The 23,317-nt window shown below is 28.1% G+C and overlaps 7 protein-coding genes across 8 annotated transcripts; 5 read left to right on the forward strand and 2 right to left on the reverse strand.

Moving 5' to 3' along the window:
* On the reverse strand, positions 1 to 4,076 carry LOC113797757 (uncharacterized). 2 transcript variants are annotated; one of them, XM_075822237.1, is made up of 4 exons: positions 3,935 to 4,076; positions 828 to 1,692; positions 502 to 746; positions 1 to 431 (listed from the first exon to the last, which is right to left on the reverse strand). In XM_075822237.1, the coding sequence occupies exons 2-4, from the start codon at positions 1,645 to 1,647 to the stop codon at positions 78 to 80; spliced, it is 1,419 nt and encodes a 472-aa protein (XP_075678352.1). In that variant the 5' UTR covers positions 1,648 to 1,692; positions 3,935 to 4,076; the 3' UTR covers positions 1 to 77. The 2 variants fall into 2 exon arrangements, with proteins under 2 accessions (XP_075678352.1, XP_075678353.1); XM_075822238.1 differs by having other exon boundaries at positions 828 to 1,622; positions 3,935 to 4,044.
* LOC113797735 (uncharacterized) lies at positions 4,011 to 8,340 on the forward strand. Its single transcript, XM_027348163.2, has 5 exons — positions 4,011 to 4,404; positions 5,814 to 5,962; positions 6,059 to 7,467; positions 7,536 to 7,810; positions 7,885 to 8,340. The coding sequence occupies exons 1-5, from the start codon at positions 4,148 to 4,150 to the stop codon at positions 8,150 to 8,152; spliced, it is 2,358 nt and encodes a 785-aa protein (XP_027203964.2). The 5' UTR covers positions 4,011 to 4,147; the 3' UTR covers positions 8,153 to 8,340.
* On the reverse strand, positions 7,940 to 9,617 carry LOC113797737 (uncharacterized). The gene is made up of 2 exons (XM_027348165.2): positions 9,317 to 9,617; positions 7,940 to 9,252 (listed from the first exon to the last, which is right to left on the reverse strand). Exons 1-2 carry the CDS (start codon positions 9,418 to 9,420, stop codon positions 8,277 to 8,279), a joined length of 1,080 nt encoding a protein of 359 aa, XP_027203966.2. The 5' UTR covers positions 9,421 to 9,617; the 3' UTR covers positions 7,940 to 8,276.
* Positions 9,599 to 11,206, forward strand: LOC113797736 (uncharacterized). Its single transcript, XM_027348164.2, has 2 exons — positions 9,599 to 11,007; positions 11,085 to 11,206. Exon 1 carries the CDS (start codon positions 9,711 to 9,713, stop codon positions 10,965 to 10,967), a length of 1,257 nt encoding a protein of 418 aa, XP_027203965.2. The 5' UTR covers positions 9,599 to 9,710; the 3' UTR covers positions 10,968 to 11,007; positions 11,085 to 11,206.
* A 258-nt stretch (positions 11,207 to 11,464) lies between these two features.
* Positions 11,465 to 16,474, forward strand: LOC113797743 (uncharacterized). The gene is made up of 4 exons (XM_075822240.1): positions 11,465 to 12,881; positions 13,208 to 14,153; positions 14,785 to 14,795; positions 15,041 to 16,474. Exons 1-4 carry the CDS (start codon positions 11,471 to 11,473, stop codon positions 16,333 to 16,335), a joined length of 3,663 nt encoding a protein of 1,220 aa, XP_075678355.1. The 5' UTR covers positions 11,465 to 11,470; the 3' UTR covers positions 16,336 to 16,474.
* An 861-nt stretch (positions 16,475 to 17,335) lies between these two features.
* On the forward strand, positions 17,336 to 21,990 carry GluProRS (Glutamyl-prolyl-tRNA synthetase). The gene is made up of 3 exons (XM_027348168.2): positions 17,336 to 17,913; positions 17,977 to 18,558; positions 18,625 to 21,990. Exons 1-3 carry the CDS (start codon positions 17,497 to 17,499, stop codon positions 21,886 to 21,888), a joined length of 4,263 nt encoding a protein of 1,420 aa, XP_027203969.2. The 5' UTR covers positions 17,336 to 17,496; the 3' UTR covers positions 21,889 to 21,990.
* A 104-nt stretch (positions 21,991 to 22,094) lies between these two features.
* Positions 22,095 to 23,256, forward strand: LOC113797746 (enolase-phosphatase E1-like). The gene is made up of 4 exons (XM_027348181.2): positions 22,095 to 22,359; positions 22,427 to 22,725; positions 22,811 to 22,934; positions 23,011 to 23,256. Exons 1-4 carry the CDS (start codon positions 22,095 to 22,097, stop codon positions 23,178 to 23,180), a joined length of 858 nt encoding a protein of 285 aa, XP_027203982.1. The 3' UTR covers positions 23,181 to 23,256.
* The last annotated feature ends 61 nt before the right edge of the window (positions 23,257 to 23,317 follow it).

The following is a 23,317-nucleotide window of genomic DNA, read 5'->3' on the forward strand; positions in this document are numbered from 1 at the left end:
TTTTTTTTGTTCCAAAAAATTATTGCTTTTTAATTTATTGATTGATAATTGATTGATCAGGTTTATTTTTTTTTAAATTATTTAATAATAATTGTTTCACCTGTTGTTGTGGCTGCTACAATTTCTTCAATTTTTGTTGTTTTATTATTTTGATCAACGTTTTGATTATCATCATTATTTTTTAGATTCGGATTCGAATGATGATTATTTGGTTGAAATTGTAATGTTTGATTAATTTCACTTGCAGATGTTTCCAATGATGATTGACTACTAGCTTGTGGATCTAACATATCAGGATATTCTTGATCAAATTGTGTTTCATCAAGATTAAAATCATCATCTTTTTCACCGGTTAGTTCATCCGAATCATCATTTAATGTTTCAACCGGATTATTCCATAAAAATATTTGTGGCATTATAATTTCAGAATCCTATTTTTGTTAACAACAACAAAAAGTTTAGATTTTTTAAAATTCCAGAATCAATTGATTGTGTACTTACAATTTGTTGTGTTTCACCATTATCACCAAAATCATCACGATCAACATCATCATCATCATCATCTTCTTTACTATTATTATTATTACGATTATCATCATCATCATCGAGCATTATTTCATCACGATTACTTTCAGCACGATCATCATCATCATTATCATCATCTTCTTCATCATCCGAATAATCATCTGAATCATTATCATCCGTATCATTATCATCCGTATCAGATCGTCTTATCATATGGTTATCTAGATTTGTTTTTTAAATGAAAAAAAGGATTAAAATTTGTTTTAATTAACCAAAAAACAACAACCATAAACCATAATTACCATTTAATGAATTTGGATCATCATTATCCATCATTGTATTGATTTTTGTCGATTGATCATTATCATTATTATCACCGTTGTTACCATTATTATTTTCACCATTATTATCATCATTATTGTTACCATCATCTTCATCGATTGGATCGGGTCCAAAATCTTCATCATCATCTGGTTGTGGATTCGATCGATTATCTTCCGATGGATCATCTTCTTCCGTAGGATTTGTACTTCTTGCTTCAGCTGGTTCTAAAAGATCTTGTATTGAATCAGGTGGATCTTTTGTTGTTTGTTGTTGTTGTTGTTGTTGATCATCATTGCCAATATTTTGTTCCGAATCATTTTGTTTTAAAATATCATTATAAATAGATGAATAATAAGATTCGGTGGTAGGTTCTTGTAATTTATCATCATTATTATCATTGTTATTATTAATTGGATCTTCAAGATGATTAACCGGTGGTATATAACCATGATATAATAATGTTTCGGATGATGTTAGATTTTTTTTCATTTGATCATTAAAATTCTTTAATCTTATATCCGAATCTTTTTCTTCACGTTTATCCAATGATGATGATAATGGATTTCGATTATGATTATGATCAAATGATTGAAATGAATAAATAATCCATGAATCATTATTATTATTTTTAGGATTCTGGTTACGATCGTCGTTATTATTATTATAATTATTCGTTCGAGAATATAAATCATTATTATTGTTGTTTGAATATTCGGATGAACCAATCGAACCAAAACTAAACATTAAACACCACCACCATAACCACCATGCATCTACCATAAATACCATAAGAATCATGATTTTTTTTCGATTGATTGATTGATTGATTGATTGGTTGATCAACTGATTGATTGATTGATTGATGTTGTTTCAGCAAGTTTTTCAAACATTATGAAACATTCATCGTAAAGTTGACAAATTTTCCATCAAAAAAAAATCAAAAATTGAAAATCAAAGTTTCCTTCCGCAGAAAAGAAAAAAACCGAAAAGAGAAATTGAATTCGATTCGATTCGCGCATGACAATTGAGGTAAACCATTGTCAATTCGATTTGCGCATGACAAATGTAACGACATTATTCGAATGTTTTCAATTCATTCGATCGAATGTTTTCTTTTTGAAAATTTTTTGTTTTTTTTTCTCCGAAAAAAAATCAGGTAAGAAAATCAAAAAAAAACCTTTAATTCAATTTAATTTAATTTGTTCGTACCAGTCACTTTTTACCATTCAACAAGATAATGAACGAAAAAAGCAAAAATCAATTAGAACATTATCGGATTTGTTGTACGATGTCACAAACGGTATCAGCACACAAATACGGAAGCATATTTTTTCCAACCAATTTGTCAATCTGATTTTGATGACAAATTTCCAATCAAAATTTTATTTCAAATTCAAATTAAATTATTTCATTTTTTCTTCTTCGTTTTTTTTTCAAAAGAAATTCAGTCAACTTTTCAAAATTCAATAGAATTTTTCATTTTCAAACGATAAACACGTGTATCGTTCAAAGTTGATGATAATGATGATGATGATTATCTTGATGTGTGTGTGGTCTACATTACCACTCCATAATTATCATCATCATCATTCATTCACCTTGCAAATGACAAATCAAAGTAATTTTCAAATTTAAATATTCCTTTTTTTGTTTTGCATAAATACCTGAATCTTATTATTATCATAACATGGTCACGAATTTTCTATTTCATTTTGTGAATTTTCTTTTCTTTCAATTGAAATCATCATCATCATCATTAAACGAAATTCAAGAATCTCATTTCATTAAAAAAGACCACCATAGATGTATGAATAGAATTGGAATTGGAATTTTTTTCCAACAAAATTCTTTGATGATTATCATTATGCAATAAAGACCTTGCTCACTCTCTCTCTCTTGGCCGAAATGACTTTTGGAAAAAAAGTTTTTTCTGAATCATCAAAACTTCATTTTTATTGATTGTCAGGTTACTTTGTGTTGATCGATTAAGATCAAGATCATCAAACATATCAAGCCGCCCATTTGATTATATCAAAATTTCTTTTTTTCATTATTTCGTTCAACTTCAGGGTTAAATGAATATTAGGTTATACAAGACAAAATTCTCGCCAAACAAAATCGACCAACCAAAAATGTGAATTTATAAACAAAAAAAAATATTTAACACGAAAAGGATGACGTGCAAACCTTGTTGTGTTCCATAAATAACTTTATTATTTTGATTGGTTAGAGAGGCGAGAAAATTTGAAATTTCTTTTTTTTCTCCCAATAAAACAAACACCAGAACCAAAAAATCAATTAACGTTTTTTTTTGTAGCTTTCATCACACCCAGCAACTAGCACTTTGTTTTCTTGTGAATGAAATGAAAAACCTAGAAATTGAAATTTTTTTAAAAAAACGATAATAAAATCAACAAAATTAAAATCAACAGACCCCAAGGTCTCATTCATTTCTCTCTCTCTCTCTACCGACCGGATAACTTGTTAGTTTCAACACCTTTTTTGTTTCTGTTTCTTCTCGCTTGATGATGATTATTACCTTTGACATGGAAGTTTTGTTTGGAATTTTTTTTTGTTTCGTTTTGTAAATAGGGTCATAAAATTGAAAACAAAAAAAAAAACGAAAAGGTTAACACCGACAACCGATTATTATTATTTTTGATTTTTTTTTTCATTTCGGTGAAAATTCTCAACAATTTCGGAATGTTGTTTCTGGGTTAAAATAATTTTTTTTAATGGCTGGCCATTTTATTAACAACAATCGATTAAAATCAATTTTGCCCATGGGAACTTTTTCAATGTTTTCATTCTGAATTTCATTATCGTCAAGAATAACCGCCACCACCACCAGACGAATCCATCATCCGACATAAATTTTTTCTTTTACATCGGTTACATCGAATTGTTAAATGTTAAATTGGGTGGTGGTGGTAGTAGTAGTAGCAGTTAACTAAATTGGTGGGGTGGTTTTTTCATTCATTCATTCATTCAACCAATCATTGATGATCATTGTCGGTTGGTCGTGGTAATAATGATGATAACCATCATCATTTGTTTAGTTTAATGATCATAAAATGATGCTTACCCGAATATGCTGGCTGTTTGTTTATTTCATCATTTTCATCTTTGGCCGTAAATCAACCAACCAACCAACCAAACGAATTGCTTTGTTGCGAATGTTGATCTAGATTCAATTCTGATTTTCTTGATTTCTGTTTTTTGACTTCTGATTTTCTTGATTTCTGATTTTTCGTGTTTTGAAAAAAAATGTGTTAACAACAAAATTGTGACCAACAAAATGATTCAATCACCGGTAATCATCTACTACTTAATCATATTCACATTATCCAATGAATTTATTCTGGTTCATTCGAATGAATTGAATTTTATCCATCGAAAAAATTCATATCATTTCGATAATGATAAACTATCGAATAATATTGATGTTGACGACGATAATCAACAACAACAACAGAAGCAACAAGAATTTTTTCAACAAAAATTACCATTCGATCAGACGAAAGATCTAATTATTCATGGATCAAAAATTGAAAGGTAAATATTTCCCGTTTTTTAATCCTTTTCCCCGGTAATCGGAAAATCATGATTCTTCATCTTTTCAGTTGTCTAAATTGAGGTTCGTTAGTTCGGTTTTTTTTAATCCGATTCGTTGAGGTTCAAGTTGATTAACCCTGAGCGCACATTACACAGTGGCGGCATCGTACACAAAAGTTGATTATCAGTCAAATGTGATAATTATTATTTTTCTTTTCTTCCCAAATCAGTGTATATTCTAAAAATAAAATCAAAATGAACAAACTGGATACAGAAAATACTAATTCTGCTGTACACATATACGCATTTGTTTTTTCTGTGGAATCAAAGTTATCACTTTGAACTTTCAATTTTCTGTTAATGTTTTTTTTTTCTGTTGGGCCCATTCAAAGATTATTACACTTATTATTTGCCGACTTGATTCTACTGATGTTGTTGGTTGGTTATTTTCGTTGGCTTTCCGTTGGTTGGTGTTTTCGCATATGAATCATCATTATGTCGTTGTTGTTGTTGTGTAATATCATTTACAAGTTTTATCAAACCGAACGAACGAGCGATAGAATAAACCAAATGATGATGATCTAAATTCGTTTTTTTTTAATGATGATTTTTATGATGATTTTATGATTCAATTGAATTTTTAGATGTTTGTTGATGATTAGTGTGAAACAAAAAAACAAAAAAAATTTTGTGGCTCGATTAAAACGAATAGAGAAAAAGAACAATATCCGCATTTTTTAACATTACAAACATCACACACGATGAATGTGAATTTACGGGTTATTTTGTATGGATGCCAAGAAAAAAAAATCGTTCGAAAAACTTTGCTTGTTTCTGTTCAATTTTGCGTGAAAAGATTTTCGATTGTTTTTTTTTTCGCTAATTAACGATAATCGATTGCCTTTACGGAGAGAAAAAATTTGAATTTTGAGAAAATTTGAATTTTTTTCGAGCTTGATTTGATTTGATGATGATTAATGAAAGTTTTTCAACAAAAACGAAAAAAAATTTTTCGAATAACTTTATGAATTTTGTTTTCTTCTTTTTCTGGTTCTTTGCTTTCGATAGAATCGATCTTTTGCCAAAATTCTCAATAAAATATGTTTTTACATTGAAATCTTTTTTTTTTGTTGAAATCTTTGATTTTGATTCAATAGATTGACATTTTGTTTATGGTGATTGTGGATTTCGTTTCTTTTACTTTTGCCAAGTTATTGAACGCCAGAAAAGTCAAGAATTTCAACAAAAAAAAACATTGAGAAATTCTTCGAAAGAGAAACCTGGCAATATTCTGTTGTTGCTTCTTTGATGTTTGATTATGCAATTTTCCTAGAAAACAATCGCAAAATCAAAAAAAAAAATTGAAAAAACCAAAATGTTTACTTGATTTTACTTACTTAAATGTTTAGGCTATATTTTCAAATATCAAAACGAATGGAAAATATTTCCTTGACTGTATCATTATGTGATGGTCCAAACGATAACAAACAACAACCACAACCACCACCAACCATCCACATTGAATTATATTTTATCAATTTAAAAACAATTAAAAAATGTAAGTTTTTTTTTCAAAAAACAAAAAAAAAATCCTGATTTCCTGAGCACAAAAATCCATTTCTACCTTTCCTTATACCTGGTTGTTGAAATATAGTTCAAAAACGTAAAATTGGTCGTCGATCAAATACCGATAATAATAATAATTATCATCAAACAAATCGAATATGGTCACGAATGATTAATCGTAAATTATCAAAACGTTCTCGGAATTATCGAAAACTTTTAGTTTTAGAACAATATTTATTTCATTCATTGATTAATTCATCATCACCGCCAACAACATTGCAACAACAACAACAACAATCTCGAATAACATTCGGAAATGGAATTGTTTTTCAACCAGGTCTTTATATTATTCAATTGGAATTGCAACAATTTCCATTTGACAAAGACGATGATGATTATAAGAAATCTGATGATGATATTCTTTTACAATTATATCTGAATTCAATGGCAAATTCTTCTCCGTATCCTATATTACCACCAGTTGCATCAATAATGATTAAACAAATCGAATCAAAAAATACTTCTACAAATCAATCTTCAGCCGTTGAAATTTGGTGGAATCCAATTCCAATCTCTCCGGCATCTACCATTATTGATCAAAATTATAAATATTGTTTATTGATTACCAAACAACAACCAACAGATGATGGTAATCATTATCGTCGTTACAATGATAAATGTTCAATCGAACAGATTCCTGTTCAATCAGATCGTTCGATTCGAATATGTTCGAATCAAACAAAAATATTTGTAAATAATTTACTCGCTGAACAATTGTATTTTGTTGATGTTTTTGTTCGAAATATGAAACATTCGAATGGTGAAATGCAATCCAAATATTGGACAACAAATTTTACATTGATTGATTATCATCGACAACATCAAGAACAACAAGAGAAAAATTGGCAAGAAAAATCATCATTACCATTATTACATGATAGTTTATTTACAGGAATATTTTTAGATTCAAAAAATCAATATCGTAAACGTTTTCTATTCAAACTACCCATATTATCATCATTGAATGTCAACGATCAACAGCAGCCGCAAAAACTTTATATTTATATTCAACCTTGTTCGGGTTTGGGACCAATACAACTGAATGTTGAAGAAATTTCATTAAATTATTTTGATCAATTACGGCGGCGACGTCGACGACAACAAGGAAAACGTCATCACCATCATCGCCGTCGCCATCGTCAGGACAATTTTGACAATTCAATCAACGATGATGATATCATGGATGAAGAAGAGGATAATCCATTTCCATCGAATGAAAATTCAATTTTATTTTTCGATGAAATTATTGAAACACGAACAATTGAAATCAACGTACCGATTCGTTCAAATTATCAAATCATTAATACCGGTTTGATATATTTAATTATTGAATTGAATACTGTTTCTTCGATGCAAACACGTAGTATGATTATGTTGTTGACAAATTCATTGGTAAAATTTCCATTTCCACGTCTACCGCAAGATAAATCTATTCGGGTAAGATTTTACCATTGTTGTTGTTGTTTTAATGATAATCCTTTTTTTTCTACCATAAAAACACTTAGGTAATGGAAACATTAAAACAATGTGATTCAATAACATTGGTTTGGAATGCATCACCCGATGAACGTGTTACATATTGTATACTGCAACGTGATGCAAAATATGGTCATAGTTTTGAAGAATCGAAAAATTTTTGTCAAAAAATTAAATCACCACCGCCATCAACAATTGATAGACAAAGTTCTAGTCAAAATAATGATTTAGATGATATGATTTATTGGAATGATCGTTATCAAAATGAACATTCATATCCAACACGTAAAGTTCTTTGTCGAAGGTTTGTGTAAAAAAATTTTTCAAGAAAATTTTCAATTTTGTAAAAAAAATATTTTTTTCCCAAAACCTGCACAGATATCGAACACAAAAACGTATCAATAATGATTTAATAATGCAACAGATAAAAAAATTACAACCAGGAAGACAATATATATTTATGATACAGATAAAAGGACGTAAAAATCAATTAAATTATGAACAAATTTATGTTGAAACAAAAAATTTGGATGAATATTTATCGTCATCATCATCAAATTGGCAGAATGGCAACGATGAAAATGATGATGGCCAATCGGATGGTCTTGGTGAACGACGAAAACGTTGGCGTGGACGTTCATTGTGATCGTTTTGTTCATCGAAAAGATCAAAAAAACCAGAAAAACATCTAAGTCAAAACAACCATCATTCGATTCATTTTTGTAAAAATCAACCAAAAAAATTCATTTTATTTTCATTTTTCTACCTCATCAATAATCAATTTTTAATTGAAAATTTAAATTTAATAAATTTTCAACATAATTTTCAATATGATTACCAATTTGTTTAACCAAATCATTGGATAATATTTCCATTTTTTCTTGTTCAATTTTTTCAAATTTTTTTGAAATTTCCTGTAATTTTGTTTCAATTTTTCGAACAGTTTCATTTAATTGACTGAAATGTTCGAATGTTTGTAACCATTTCGTTGCATTCGATTTATCAATTCGAACAAATTTTTCAAATTCTTTCATCGATTCACTAAGATTCCAGATGAATGTTGTTGATAAATTTATCAAATTTGATTGATCTTGATTATTTGTCAACGAACGAATCGATTCATTTGATGAAAGAATTTCATTCCAATGTAATAACATTTTTTGTAAATTATCATTAATTTTTGATAATTTTATCGATAAATTTTCATTTATAATTTTCAATTCATTCAATGAACAACCATATTCATGTAAATTCGATAGTTTGGAATTTAGTTCAGTGATTTTTTCTTGATAATCTTTGATGAACAAACAAATTTGTTCTTCCGATTGTTTTAGTTCGTTTTGATATTCATCAATAGATTGTTGTCGGACGAATTCTTCACGTTTATCAATCGAATCATTAAATTCATTCAATTCTTTGGTGGCTGATTGAAATTTTTGTTTTGAAGTATATTTGAATAAAGCAAAAAGTGCTAAATTAAACATTTGTTCAACAAAAACAATTCCAGATAAACGTTGATAATGTATGGCAGGGATTTTTTTCAATTTTATCAATCGTTCTTGATTACGATCAGCAAAATCATTAATAGTTTCAATGGCCAGACGACGAAATTCTGATTCTTGTTGTACATCACGTGATGGAAATACACCACGAAAACGTAAATGACATGATTCCGGATTTATACGAAAAAAAAGAAAATAACAAAATAAATTGAATTGTAATGTCGTGAGTTTATCAAATGATTGGCTATTTGTAAAAAAAGATTTATTAATTTCAAAAACAACGAACAAAAAACCATAATTTTACCGACCTTGTTATAACAGTTTTTGGTGAATATTTTTTCAAAAATGATTCGAAATTAAGATTTTTCAATATATTTACGATATGTTGACGTTTGATTGATTCTTTATCCATTTTTTTATTGTTTTTTCCAAATGAAAAACATTGAAAATTTCAAATGAAAAAAAACTTTTATCAAATCAAATACGAAAAATGGAAAAAAACGCGCTCATCTCGCGCTGAAACCGTACAAATAGGACGTTTATTGAAAAGAAAAACATAAAACCCTAGATGGCGTTAGTCATGCCATTATCATCATGTGTTTGTGATCAAACATCGAGTGAAATCGATCGAATGTTTTGTGTTTTTAAAAATTTTGTTTTTAAAGTTTTTTTAAAAAGTTTTATTTAATTATTTTATAAAAAATGGATACACCAATATCATTATTACATGTAATTTGTATACATAATAATACAAAAGCTGATTATACATTATTATCTCGAGAAGGACAAGTACATTTACCAACATTTACATTTCGTGTACAAGTTAATCAACATTTGGAAGAAGCATCAGGACAATCGAAGAAAAAAGCTAAACATTTAGCTGCGAAAAAAATGATTTTAAAATTATTCAATGATCCAAATATTGTTATCAAAGAAGATCGTAATCAAATTATTGAAAGTTTAAAAGATGTTGATGAATCATTGGATATTATTGAAAATAAACATAATATTGATTTATTGAATCAACAATTAACCGGATTATCTATTAATGGTGATCAACAGCAGCAACAACAACAAAATCATCAAAATCAAAATCATCAAGAACGAAACAATAAACAACAACAAGGACAATTGCCGGGTAATAATGCTGCTGCTGCTGCGGCTGTATGGTCAGAATTAGAAAATCCCATAGGAAAATTACAGGAAATTTGTATGAAAAAACATTGGCATCCACCAATCTATGAAGAAGTTCAATCATCCGGCCTACCACATGAACGTTTATTTACATTTCAATGTCGTATTGAAAATATGAACTTGGTTATTTGTGGTGTTGGAAAATCAAAAAAATCAGCAAAACGTGAAGCAGCTGAAAAAATGCTAACCGTTTTGCGTGATGAACATTTGGATAAAGTTGATGAAATTTTGGATCGTATACCGAAAAATACATCGTTGAATAAAAATGATCAAAATAATGATAATGGTGGTTCAACATTTAATCTTCGTAATGAAATTATTGCTTTTCAAGAAAACCGTGAACAAAATCGTCAATTACAATCAAATCATTATTTATTTTTTAAAAAAATTCATCAAAATGAAAAAATTTTCAATGAAATTCAACAATTAATACCTGAAGAAGAAGATATTGAAAATTTCATACAAAAATATCTATGTGATAATTATATTATTGATAATATTGATAATCTTATACAAAAAATGGCTAAAATTATTCATTGTCAAACAAATTGTATTTTACATCCAGAAAAATCACAATTAAATCAATATCAATATTGGGCTGAATTGATTGCAATCATTGATACATCATCAATATCGAATCATCATAATCATAATCATCATCAGATACCGATATTATCTTGTTGGGGTACGGATGATGATCTACAACGTGCCAAACAAAAAGCACTTACACGTTTATTTTTAACATTTATCTGGTATTGTTATTGACCAGCAACAAACTCTGGTTTTCGACTTTCACACACACAAGGTAATTTGTTATCCAGTTATTTGAATTCGAATTCGAACGTTTTCTTTTTTTTCTTTTCTTTTTTCGAACTTCCATAGAACATGTGGCTTTCAACTTTGAACTTTGATATAAAACATGTATTCCATAAGGTTTTCCTAAATCTAAATGGAAATTATCAACAACAAGTAATCATGGTAACAGATAAACATTGCATTGAAAATATATATCTTCTCTCATCAAATTCCAGCCAATAACAAAAATAAATCAATGAAAAAGTAACCAAGGAGATTTTTTCCAAATATTTACACATTTTGTAACTGATAAGATTTATTTTTATTTATCGAGATTAAAAATAATGAAATCTTCTTTTATAATTTTTGTCAATAATGTTGTTGTATTGAATTTTGTAATAATAAAAATTTTGTAATGTTGCGTGTGTGACATCATCATCATCAACTACAACAATAAAATTGTAATTATTATAATGCCACGTTTTCCACGATTTCGATATCGATTTATTCGATTTATAATCATTTTTATAATAATATTTTCATTATTTATAATTTGTTTTTATTCATATCATTGGTATGATTTGGAAACGGTGCAGAAAAATTATGTTAAACAAATTATAAAATTATCAGTTACAAGTGATCAACAACAGTCATTACTAACGTTGAACGTTGATGATATTCATCGAAATTTGACCAGGATTTACCATCAGCAGCAGCCGCAACAACAAACGAATCGATTATCACCATCAGCCATTGATCAATATTGGTCAATGGCTAAAAATTTTAATTTAACTGAAGAAAATTTCGAAGAATGGAAAAAATCATTTACCGGTGGTGGTGATGACGTAAGAATTCGACAAGATTTTCCACAATCATTTTTCGGTACCATTCTTGGTTATCATCTGAAGATTGCATCAAGTTTAGATCGTATTCTTCGTTTAAATTATCCCGAAAATTTAACCATTGATAAATTGATTGATGAACGACGACAACAAGGATGGATAACAAATTTAAAATTAAATGAATTTCAACCGATAACATTTTTGAATTTTGGTGCAAAAATTTGTGAATCAAAATCATTGGGTTTCAATCTCGAAGCATTGATTTTTGTAATAACAGCACCTGATGATTTTGAATTACGTTCAGTAATACGACAAACATGGGCTAGAAAATTTCAAGAAAACAGTAGACAAATTCGTTTATATTTTGCTATTGGTTATTCTAGATATTCCCAACATCATCAACAATTACAAATTGAACAAGAATATTACCAATATTATGATCTAATACAATGGCCATTTATTGAAAATTATAATCGTTTATCAATAAAATCAATGGCTTTAATACGTTGGTCAGCAATTTATTGTCCAATGGTCAAGAATATTTATAAAATTGATGGTGATTCATTAGTAAATTATGATAATTTTATGAAATTTATAATGAAAATTAATAATGATTATAATGAACGACAAACTAAAACTACAAATGTAAATACATTAAAATTATCAGCATATGGTAATATACGTTATCCACATGCAATAAGATTTTGGTCAAAATTTGCAACATCATTCGATGATTATCCATATGTTTATTATCCAAAATATACTGATGCTAGTTGGATGTTATCCGGTGGTCCAGGTAATTCATTATTAACCTATGCAACAGGTGTATTGGAAACAATGCCTGCACTACCGTGGGAAGATGTACTGATTACCGGTTTAATACCACAACGAATGCAAAATAATCATCATATCGATTATAAACATTATTATTTCCCAGGGTATAATGATCGTATTAAAATTAATGAAATTGATAATTGTAAATTTCAAATGTCAATAATATTTACACATAAATTTAATCAATATAATTTACAAAATATTTGGAATAAATTACAAACAAATTTTACAAATTTAGATTGTCAATTTTTATTATAAAAAAAATTTATAATTAAATTAATTTTGTAAAAAAAAATTACTTTTTCATTTTGTGGGGAGAATATTTAAAAACATAACCGAATCGAATTTCTTGCTTTAATCCTTGTTTTATTATATTTTTTTTGTTTTGTTTTGTTTCTAAAAAATTACTATTTTTTACAAAGAAAATTATAAAAACAAAAAACAAAAAAACTACAACCGAAATGTCAACAACAAGAACAATGTTTATAATAATAATATTAATATTATTATTAAAAATAAATTTATCATTATTACAATCAATGAATATTGATTGTACATTACCAGGGTTAACATTGAATGATACATTTTCATTGGGTATTGTTGATGATTCAATTATACAATATAATTATGATGATTCCATTTCAACATATTCATTACAATATTCGGATCATTTATTTCGTTTAATAAATGGTCGTTTATCAAAAATTGAACAAATATTTCCCGTATTGATTGATGATGATCATTTTAATGATTTATTGAAAAAAATTCAACATAAAAATCAATTATCATTTGCTGTACAACAATCATTAATGGAACCATTATATATTTATCATTTATTATTTGATCAAACACATCAAATTATATTACAATCATCAACTGGTAATAATTATTATTTTGTTGATGAACAAATACCGAATGATGAATATGATGTTAAAAAATTAATACCAATTTGGTCGGCCGATATGGATATGAATATTGTTTTGAATCAAATAAATTATCTAATGTTAATGATTGATGAAAAACATGGACAAACATTTGTATTTGATTCTATTTATTTACAACGTAAACCATATGGTTTAATTTGTTTTGTACCGAATACACATCATTCAAAATTAATGTTTATATCATATGTTGATAAAGATACTAAATGTGAATCAACAATTAAATTAATTGATCAAATTGATTTTGCCTTTTTAACTAAGCAAACATTATATTTAGTTTCAATACAACAACAAAATGTTTATCAAATATCACAATCATTATTTTATTTTGTTAATACGGAAAAAGATATGCAAATGAAACCGATAAAAGATGTTTTCAGTTGTCATGCTGATCAACATTCTGAACATATTGATACATCACAATCATCACAATCATCAAAAAAACGTATTACAAAACCGGATTTAAATCTAAATCAACCATGGTATCAATTTATAATTAAATATAAATTAATAATTATAGTGGCTATATTTTTATTTACAATTTTACCAACAACAATATGGGCATTTTTTTTCTATAGAAAACAGAAACAATTATTATCATCATTGAAAAAATTGAAAGGTTCAAAAGGATCGAAAGGATCAAAAGGTTCCAGAACTACTAAAAAAGAAAAATCAACTGTTTTATCAAGCAGTAAAATCAGTAGTGAAATAAATGATTCATCATTATCATCGGGAACACAGGAATTATCGTCCAGTTCAGGTGGTGCTGGTGTTGGTGTTGGTGGTAAAAAAACAATTATAAAAATGTCGTTGAAAAAATCCATCAAACCAACAAACAAAAAACAATCACCACCACCATCATCATCATCATCATTATCAATAACATCACCAACAACAAGAACAACAACGATAAATTATCCAACAACAAATATAAAAAAATTATCACCATCCATTAAACGTTAATTGAATTTTGTAATTTTTTTTTGATTGATTTTTGCCTTTTTCTGATTGTTTTACAAAATTAAATGAAATTTTTTTTATAATTTTTTTGTAATTTTTTTTTGTAATTTTTAATTTTTTATAATTAATTTTATTTCCCATTTTTTTTGTAAAATAATGGAAAAATTTAGATATTTATTTACAAACAAAATTTACAAATTTGTAATATTGATTTTTTTTTTGTATTTATTTTTATTTTGAGTTTTAGTTTTTTTTTGTTTTTGTTTTCTGTTTTATCATTTGTAATTTGTAATTTTGTACTATTTGTTTTCCAAAGCGAAAAAAACAACAACAACAACAACAACAAACCAAACAACAACAAAAATGATTATGTTTCCGTTCAACAACAACAACAACAACAACAAAATGATTTTTTTTCTAGTTATCGTTACTATTGTTGTTATAAATATTATTGATTTACGTTCAGTATTAGCATCAAATTGTCATGAATCAGGACAAACATTAGAAGATACAATATCATTAGGTATATTTTATCAGGAAATTTGGCAATTTACAAAAAGTCATTCAATAATACGTTATCCATATTTTCATGAAAGACATTCAAGTGGTCGTAAACAACGTTTATATTTATCTGATGGTCAAGTTGATTCATTTGAAAAACGTTATGATCAATTGTGGAAAGATAGCCACTTTCAAACAAGTTTATCAAATGATAGAACAATGAAACATTTTTTTTTAGCATTACAAAAAACTGATTATGGTCATCCATTTATGACCATACATATTGTTGATAATCAAAAACATCATGTTTTATTTCAAGATATTAATCAAACAAATGTTTATGATTTTAGTTCATTAACTGAAGATGTACCAAGCGATACAGTAGTAATACCAATTTGGACAACAGATTTTTTTAGCGATACAACAGCCGGACAAGGACATTTAAATTATTTAATGATTGCTGTTCATAATCGTAAAACATATGCATATACAGTATTTTTTTTAAAAGAAAGAAAATTTGGACAATTATGTTTTCATACTGATTCATATAATACACTTATACGTTTACAACATACAAATGATGATCAAAATTGTGGTCAAACAGCAAATATATTTTCAACAATACGTTATGGTTTTATTGTTAATGATTTTATATTTTTAGTTACAGCAAATGCATCAAATGTTTATCTATTTGATATATCTGTATTTTTTACATGGAATTTAGAGAAAAAATTTTATACAAAAAAATTATCAGAAATAATTTTTTGTGAAAAAAGACCTGAAGGTGCTGAAGATTATATTCTAACACCACCAAGTAATGATGATACAAAACGTATTTGGAAACCATCAGATTTCCCGGATAATCCTGATGATAAAAAACCAATGGCATTAATTATATTAGGTGTTATTTCAATTATTACAATATTAATTATAATTGGTGTTGTAATTTATGGTTCATTATTTGTTTATCCAAAACAAAAAAATAAAAAAGAAGCAAACAAAACATCATCAACAACAAAATCAATGGATGATAGATTAACAGCTGGACAATTATCAAGTGATATTAGTGAACAACCATCAACACAACCATCACAAAGAGCAAGAAAATCAACAACATCAACAATGTCAACAAAAAGTAGTAGAATTACAAGTAATTTAAGTGGTAAATCACCAATGACATCAAAATCAAAAGCATCCACAATAAAACGTAAAAGTTCATCACCTGGTAAACGAAGTAGTAGAGTAATGTCGAACAATTGAAAAATGATGATGATGTGAATGTAGAATGGAATGGATGGATGGATGGATTACGAAAAACGACATTTGAAAATTCATTCATTTCATTCAAAAAAAAAAATTTTTTTTTTAGTTTAAATGAAATTAATTTATTGAATTTTGATTTTGATTTGGTGTTTTTTTTTGTTGAAATGAAATTTTTTATTATTTTTATAAAAAAATTGAAGCTTTTTTGTTTTGCTTTGAAATGAATATGATAATGATGAACGGGGGGCGATTCAGTTTGTTAATGATGATTTATTTTTCACTAAACTTTCAACTCTCCAAATACTATCAGTATCGGTTAATGATAAATCTGTTTTTGTTGATGGTGATGGTGATTGTGATTCATCATCTATTGTTGATTTATTATCAATAGTTTTATCGATCGTTGAACGAATTGAATGACAATGTTTTATAATTGGTTTTGATTGTTGCATAAAATGATAATGAAATGCATAAATTAGTAATATTGCCATTTGTAACATCATCATTAATGTTATTAATTCTTTTATTCGTTGAATGTGTTCATCATCATCATCATTATCAATATTATTGATTGTTTTATTATCAGATGTTTGATGCATTATCGAAAGAAGAAGAAGAAGAAGAAATGAAATGAACGGCCGATCAATTTATTTTGTTGATTTATAATTATGGTGGTGGTCAAATAATTTATATTTGAATAACAACTTGAATCAACAACAACAAAGAAAAATGTTCGAGAATTTTAAATGTTTCGGTTTCATTTTTGTCAAAAGAATTCATGGAAAAATATTATTGATTTACAAACGATGATTGATTGATTGATGATGATGGAAGCTTCGAAATTTCGAATGTATTTTTTTCAAAAAACTATTTTCACTCTATATGTTCGTTTTATTTTTTTGGTTGTCTGTACATATTGTATCATGCAACTATTTTCACAGTTGTGGAACAAAAAAATCATCATCATCAGCATTTTTTGTGGCTGCTGTTTGGTGTGAGTGTTTGTTCGATTGCAAAAATAGAAATTGAAAAAAATTTGTTTCCACGTGTCCGAGGATAATATCGTTAAACGCTCGGTTTTTTTTTTGTTTCTCTGGTGAAAATTTGCATTAAACGTTGTGTTTTTATTTGTGTTTTTCTGGAATCGATTTTTAAACAATGGGTAAAGATAAAAAGAAATCCAAACAACAACAACCAACAACAGCAGCAGCAACAAAAATTGTTGTTGAACCGAATAAAAAAACTGAAAATGTTGTTGCCGCTCCTGCTCCCGTTGATGTTAAAATTGATTCGGTTCAAGTAAAGCCAACATCGTCGACAGCTAAAGAATCATTGCCAAAAGAATCCAGTTCGAAAAATATTTCCTGTAAAGATGAAGGAAAATATTTTGAATTAGAAGGTGCCAAAAATGGACAAGTTATTGTTAGATTTCCACCCGAAGCAAGTGGTTATCTACATATTGGTCATGCAAAAGCAGCATTATTAAATGCACATTATCAACAAACATATAATGGTCAATTAGTTTTTCGTTTTGATGATACAAATCCGGAAAAGGAGAAAGAATCATTTGAAAAGGTAAAATTGATTTTTTATTTTTGCAAATATTTCGATTCTCAATTTTTCTTTCACTTGCAATAGATAATCGAAGGTGATGTAGAATTATTGGGTATAAAACCAGATCGAAAAACCTATACATCGGATTATTTTGATTTAATGTTAAAAAAAGCTGAAGAAATGATACGTTCTGGTTTAGCTTATATTGATGATACTAATCCAGAACAAATGAAAAAAGAACGTGAAGAACGTATTGAATCCATTAATCGTTCGAATACAATGGAAAAAAATTTACAAATGTGGAATGAAATGATCGATGGAACGCAGAAAGGACAAACATATTGTTTACGTGCTAAAATTGATATGAAATCTGATAATGGTGCAATGCGTGATCCAACCATTTATCGTTGTAAACCACAAGAACATCCACGTACTGGTAATAAATATCGTGCTTATCCTACATATGATTTTGCTTGTCCAATTGTTGATAGTATTGAAGGAATTACACATGCATTACGTACAAGTGAATATATGGATCGTGATATACAATATTATTGGTTTTGTGATGCATTAAAAATACGAAAACCAAAAATTGCTGCTTATTCACGTCTTAATCTTATGCATACTGTTTTATCTAAACGTAAACTGACATATTTTGTTGAACAAGTAAGTCAAGATTTTTTTTTTGTTTTCCATTTCAGAATTTTGATTTTTTTTCTCATCAAAAAAAAGGGTTTAGTTGATGGTTGGGATGATCCACGTATGCCAACAGTTCGTGGAATATTACGTCGTGGTTTAACTGTTGATGGATTGAAAATGTTTATTGCTGCACAAGGTTCATCAAAAGCTGTTGTTGTTATGGATTGGGATAAAATATGGTCATTTAATCGTAAAGTTATTGATCCCGATGCATTACGTTATTCAGCTGTAGAATGTTTGGATGCTGTTCCTGTTTTGATTGATGATGAAATTCAATCGAATCAAACAATATCGGCTGCTTTACATCCAAAAAATTTAGATTTAGGACAACGACAAGTACCGGTTGGTAAACGTTTATGGATTGATCAACAAGATGCACAACTTATTCAACCGGATACTATTGTTACATTTATTCAATGGGGTAATTTGAAAATAACCAATGTGAAACGTTCACCCGAAGGTTCGGTAATCGAAATCAAAGCAAAATTAAATTTGGATAATAAAGATTTTAAAAAAACAATGAAAGTAACATGGTTAGAAGATCAAACAAAAATATCAGCATTATTGGTTTATTATGATAATATTATTAAGAAACCAGTACTTGGAAAAGATGATGATTTTAAAGAATTTTTAAATCATGATTCAAAAATGACTATTGAAGCATTTGTTGATGGTGATTTAACCGGTTTACCAAAAGGTCGCATTATACAGATTCAACGAAAAGGTTATTTTATTTGTGATCGACCATATGATAAATCAGCAGTGGATTTTTGTGGTAAACCAGGACCAATTCATTTGATTTCAATACCTGATGGTAGTACTGATTTGAATATATTTCCTAAACGTATACAAGAATGGAAAAAGAAAAATATTTGGATCGAATCGCCAGCAGTTTCTTCTTCTTCTTCAACGGTTCAAAATTCGAAAACTAATAGCAACAACAAAGAAACATTGATTGTTGAATTGGATTGTTTGTTACGAAAACAAGGTGATTTAGTTCGACAATTAAAATCATCGAAAGCAACAAAAGAACAGATAAAAATTGAAGCTGATAAATTACTTTCAATGAAAAATCAATTTAAACAACAATCAGGTGAAGATTGGAATGTTGATTGGAAACCAAAAACAACGACAACAACTGCTGCAGTGAATGATTCAGTACCGGTAAACAGTGGTGCAGGTGGTAGTGATGAAGATGCTATCGTTATTGATAATCAAATCCGTCAACAAGGTGATAAAATTCGTAAAATGAAAGCTGAAAAAGTAGAGAAAAAACAATTGGAATCTGAAGTACAGTTATTATTGAAATTGAAAAATGAATTTAAACAAAAAACTGGACAAGATTGGAAACCGGATTGGAAGCCAAAAGCTGCAGTGAATAATTCAACACTGGTAAACAGTGGTGGTGATTCTGTTTCCGAAGCTAATGATCTGGATAATCAAATTCGTCAACAAGGTGATAAAATTCGTAAAATGAAAGCTGAAAAAGTAGAGAAAAAACAACTGGAATCTGAAGTACAGTTATTATTGAAATTGAAAAATGAATTTAAACAAAAAACTGGACAAGATTGGAAACCAAATGATTCATCAACAACATCGGGTAATCAACCACCGAAATCATCATCATCGTCGACGATGGACAAAAATAAAACAAAAACAGAGAAATCTTCAGCACCGCCACCGAAATCTTCTGGTAAAGAGAATAAAAATCCAAAACAGCAGCAACCAAAGCAACAACAACAACAACAAGATACAGGATCAAAATCGATAAAAAAACAAACACGTTTAGGTATTGAAACGAAAAAAAATGAAAATTATTCTGAATGGTATACCGAGGTGATAACAAAAGCTGAAATGATTGAATATTATGATGTTTCGGGTTGTTATATATTACGTCCATGGTCCTATTCAATATGGGAATCTATTCAACAATTTTTTGATAAATGTATTAAACAATTAGGTGTTGAAAATTGTTATTTTCCAATGTTTATATCGAAAAATGCATTGGAAACAGAAAAAACACATATTGCTGATTTTGCACCAGAAGTTGCATGGGTAACAAAATCTGGTTCATCTGATTTGGCTGAACCTATTGCTATACGGCCAACATCCGAAACAGTAATGTATCCATCATATGCAAAATGGATACAATCATATCGTGATCTACCAATACGATTGAATCAATGGTGTAATGTTGTACGTTGGGAATTTAAACAACCAACACCATTTTTACGAACCAGAGAATTTTTATGGCAAGAAGGACATTCAGCATTTGCAACTGAAAAACAAGCACTGGAAGAAGTTTATGCAATTTTAGATTTTTATGCTGATATTTATGAAAAACTATTAGCAATACCGGTTATAAAAGGACGTAAAACTGAAAAGGAAAAATTTGCCGGCGGTCAAATGACAACAACATGTGAAGCATATGTACATGTTAATGGTCGTGGTATACAAGGTGCTACATCACATTATTTAGGACAAAATTTTTCCAAAATGTTTGATATACAATTTGAAGATCCAGATAAACCGGGTGAAAAATGTTATGCATATCAAAATTCATGGGGAATATCAACACGTACTATTGGTGCTTTAATAATGATACATGGTGATGATAAAGGATTAGTTTTGCCACCACGTGTTGCATGTAAACAAATTGTAATTATACCATGTGGTATAACGGCAACAACAACCCCAGAAGAAAAAGAAAAATTATTAAATAAATGTCATTGGTTGAAATCCCGATTATTGGATGAAAATATTCGTGTACAATTAGATGTGAATGAACATCATTCACCTGGTTGGAAATTTAATCATTGGGAACTGAAAGGTATACCAATACGTATTGAATTAGGACCAAAAGATTTACAACAAGAAAAATTTATAGCCGTTAGAAGAGATACGGGTGAAAAATTATTTTATAATTTAATGGATGTAAATATTGAAATGAAAAAATTATTGGAACAAATTCAACAGGATATGTTTGAACGTGCAAAAAAGATATTACAAGATAATATTTGTATAACTGAAATATGGCCAACGTTTTTAGAACGTTTAGATCAAAAATCAATAATATTATCACCATTTTGTGGCCGACAACAATGTGAAGATCAAATTAAAAAAGATTCAGCTAAAGATGATATTTTGGAAAGTGGTGGTAGTGCACCATTAATGGGTGCAAAATCATTATGTATCCCATTGGAACAGCCAAGAAAATTAACCGAAAATCAATTATGCATACATCCGGATTGTAAACAATTGGCTAAATTTTATACATTATTTGGTCGTAGTTATTAAAGAAGAAGAAGTGGTGGGGGGAGAATTGTAATTTGATTTTTACAAAACAAAATTATTTTCACTCAATTTTTGAAATAAAATTAAATTTTTGAACTTTTTGAATTTCTGGTTTTTAAAATTTATTTAAATTCAATAAATTTTTTTTGATCCGGGATACTTTTTGGTTACAAAACGTTTTGATTTCTTCTTGGTTTATATAAACGAATATGCAACGATCAAGAACACAAAATAACAATAATAACAATAATAGTAATAATCAACAACAACAGCCACCAGTGTTAACAATGAATAAACCATTATCAATAATATTAGATATTGAAGGTACAATAAGTGATATAAAATTTGTATCACATATATTATTACCATTTACAAGAAATAATATTCGAAATTATTTTGATGATCATTTTGATCGTGATGAATGTCAAGAAATGATTGATCGTTTAAGACAAACAAGACGTTATTATCCGGATTGTAAGTTGATTTGATTTTTGATTGATGTTTGATGTTTTGATTTTTGATGATGTTTTTGTCATTTTAGATCCACAGATATTACCATTATCAGCCGGTAAATCATTGGTTGTAAAAACAGTTAGCGAATATGCATTAACACATATTGTTAATCGTAATCGTATGTCTGAAATAAAACAATTACAAATATTATTATGGATTTGGGGTTATGAAAATGGTTTGTTACGTGGTCATGTTTATGATGAAGTTACAACCGTATTACATAATTGGAAACATTCACAACAGATAAAAATTTATGTTTTTAGTTCGGCAATGGTATCTGCACAACAATTATTACTTTGTTGTACTAATCATGGAAATTGTTTGCCGGTAAATCAATCATTATTCTGGTCACGTGATTATGCGGTTATGTAATTTACTTTTCTTTCTTTTTGACCCCCGGCGATTGATATAGCTGATAACAGATTTTTTCGATTCATCAATCGGCGATAAATGTAATCCACAATCATATTGGAATATTTCACAAATAATTGGTGAATCACCAGGGAAAATTTTATTCATTACTGATAATAATAAAGGTAACTAGTTAATTAGGATTTTGCCCATTTGAATCTTCAAAAATCTAATTAAAAATTTCAATTTCCATTTTTTCAGAGGCAAAAGCCGCTTTGAGCGCAAATTATTGTGTTTGTCTTATCAAACGAACCGACGGTGGTTGTTCGTATAAAAAAACATCACCAACAACAAGCTCTACAACAACAATACAATATACTGATGATGGTATACCGATTATTAATACATTAGAAGATATTAAATTTTATTGATAATTAAATTAAAAAAAAAAAATTTACAAAAAAAAATAAAACTTTTTTAAAAATAAAAATACCCTTATATCACACACACACACACAAAAAAAGAAGTTGAATTACAGAGCCATCTTGTAGCGATTAAAATGAAATTG

The sequence above is a fragment of the Dermatophagoides pteronyssinus genome, unplaced genomic scaffold (assembly GCF_027571235.1).
Source record: "Dermatophagoides pteronyssinus isolate colony J.1.1.1.1 unplaced genomic scaffold, Derpt_VIB-CSIC_2022.12 sq0016, whole genome shotgun sequence".
In the NCBI taxonomy this organism is placed as follows: Eukaryota; Metazoa; Arthropoda; class Arachnida; order Sarcoptiformes; family Pyroglyphidae; genus Dermatophagoides; species Dermatophagoides pteronyssinus.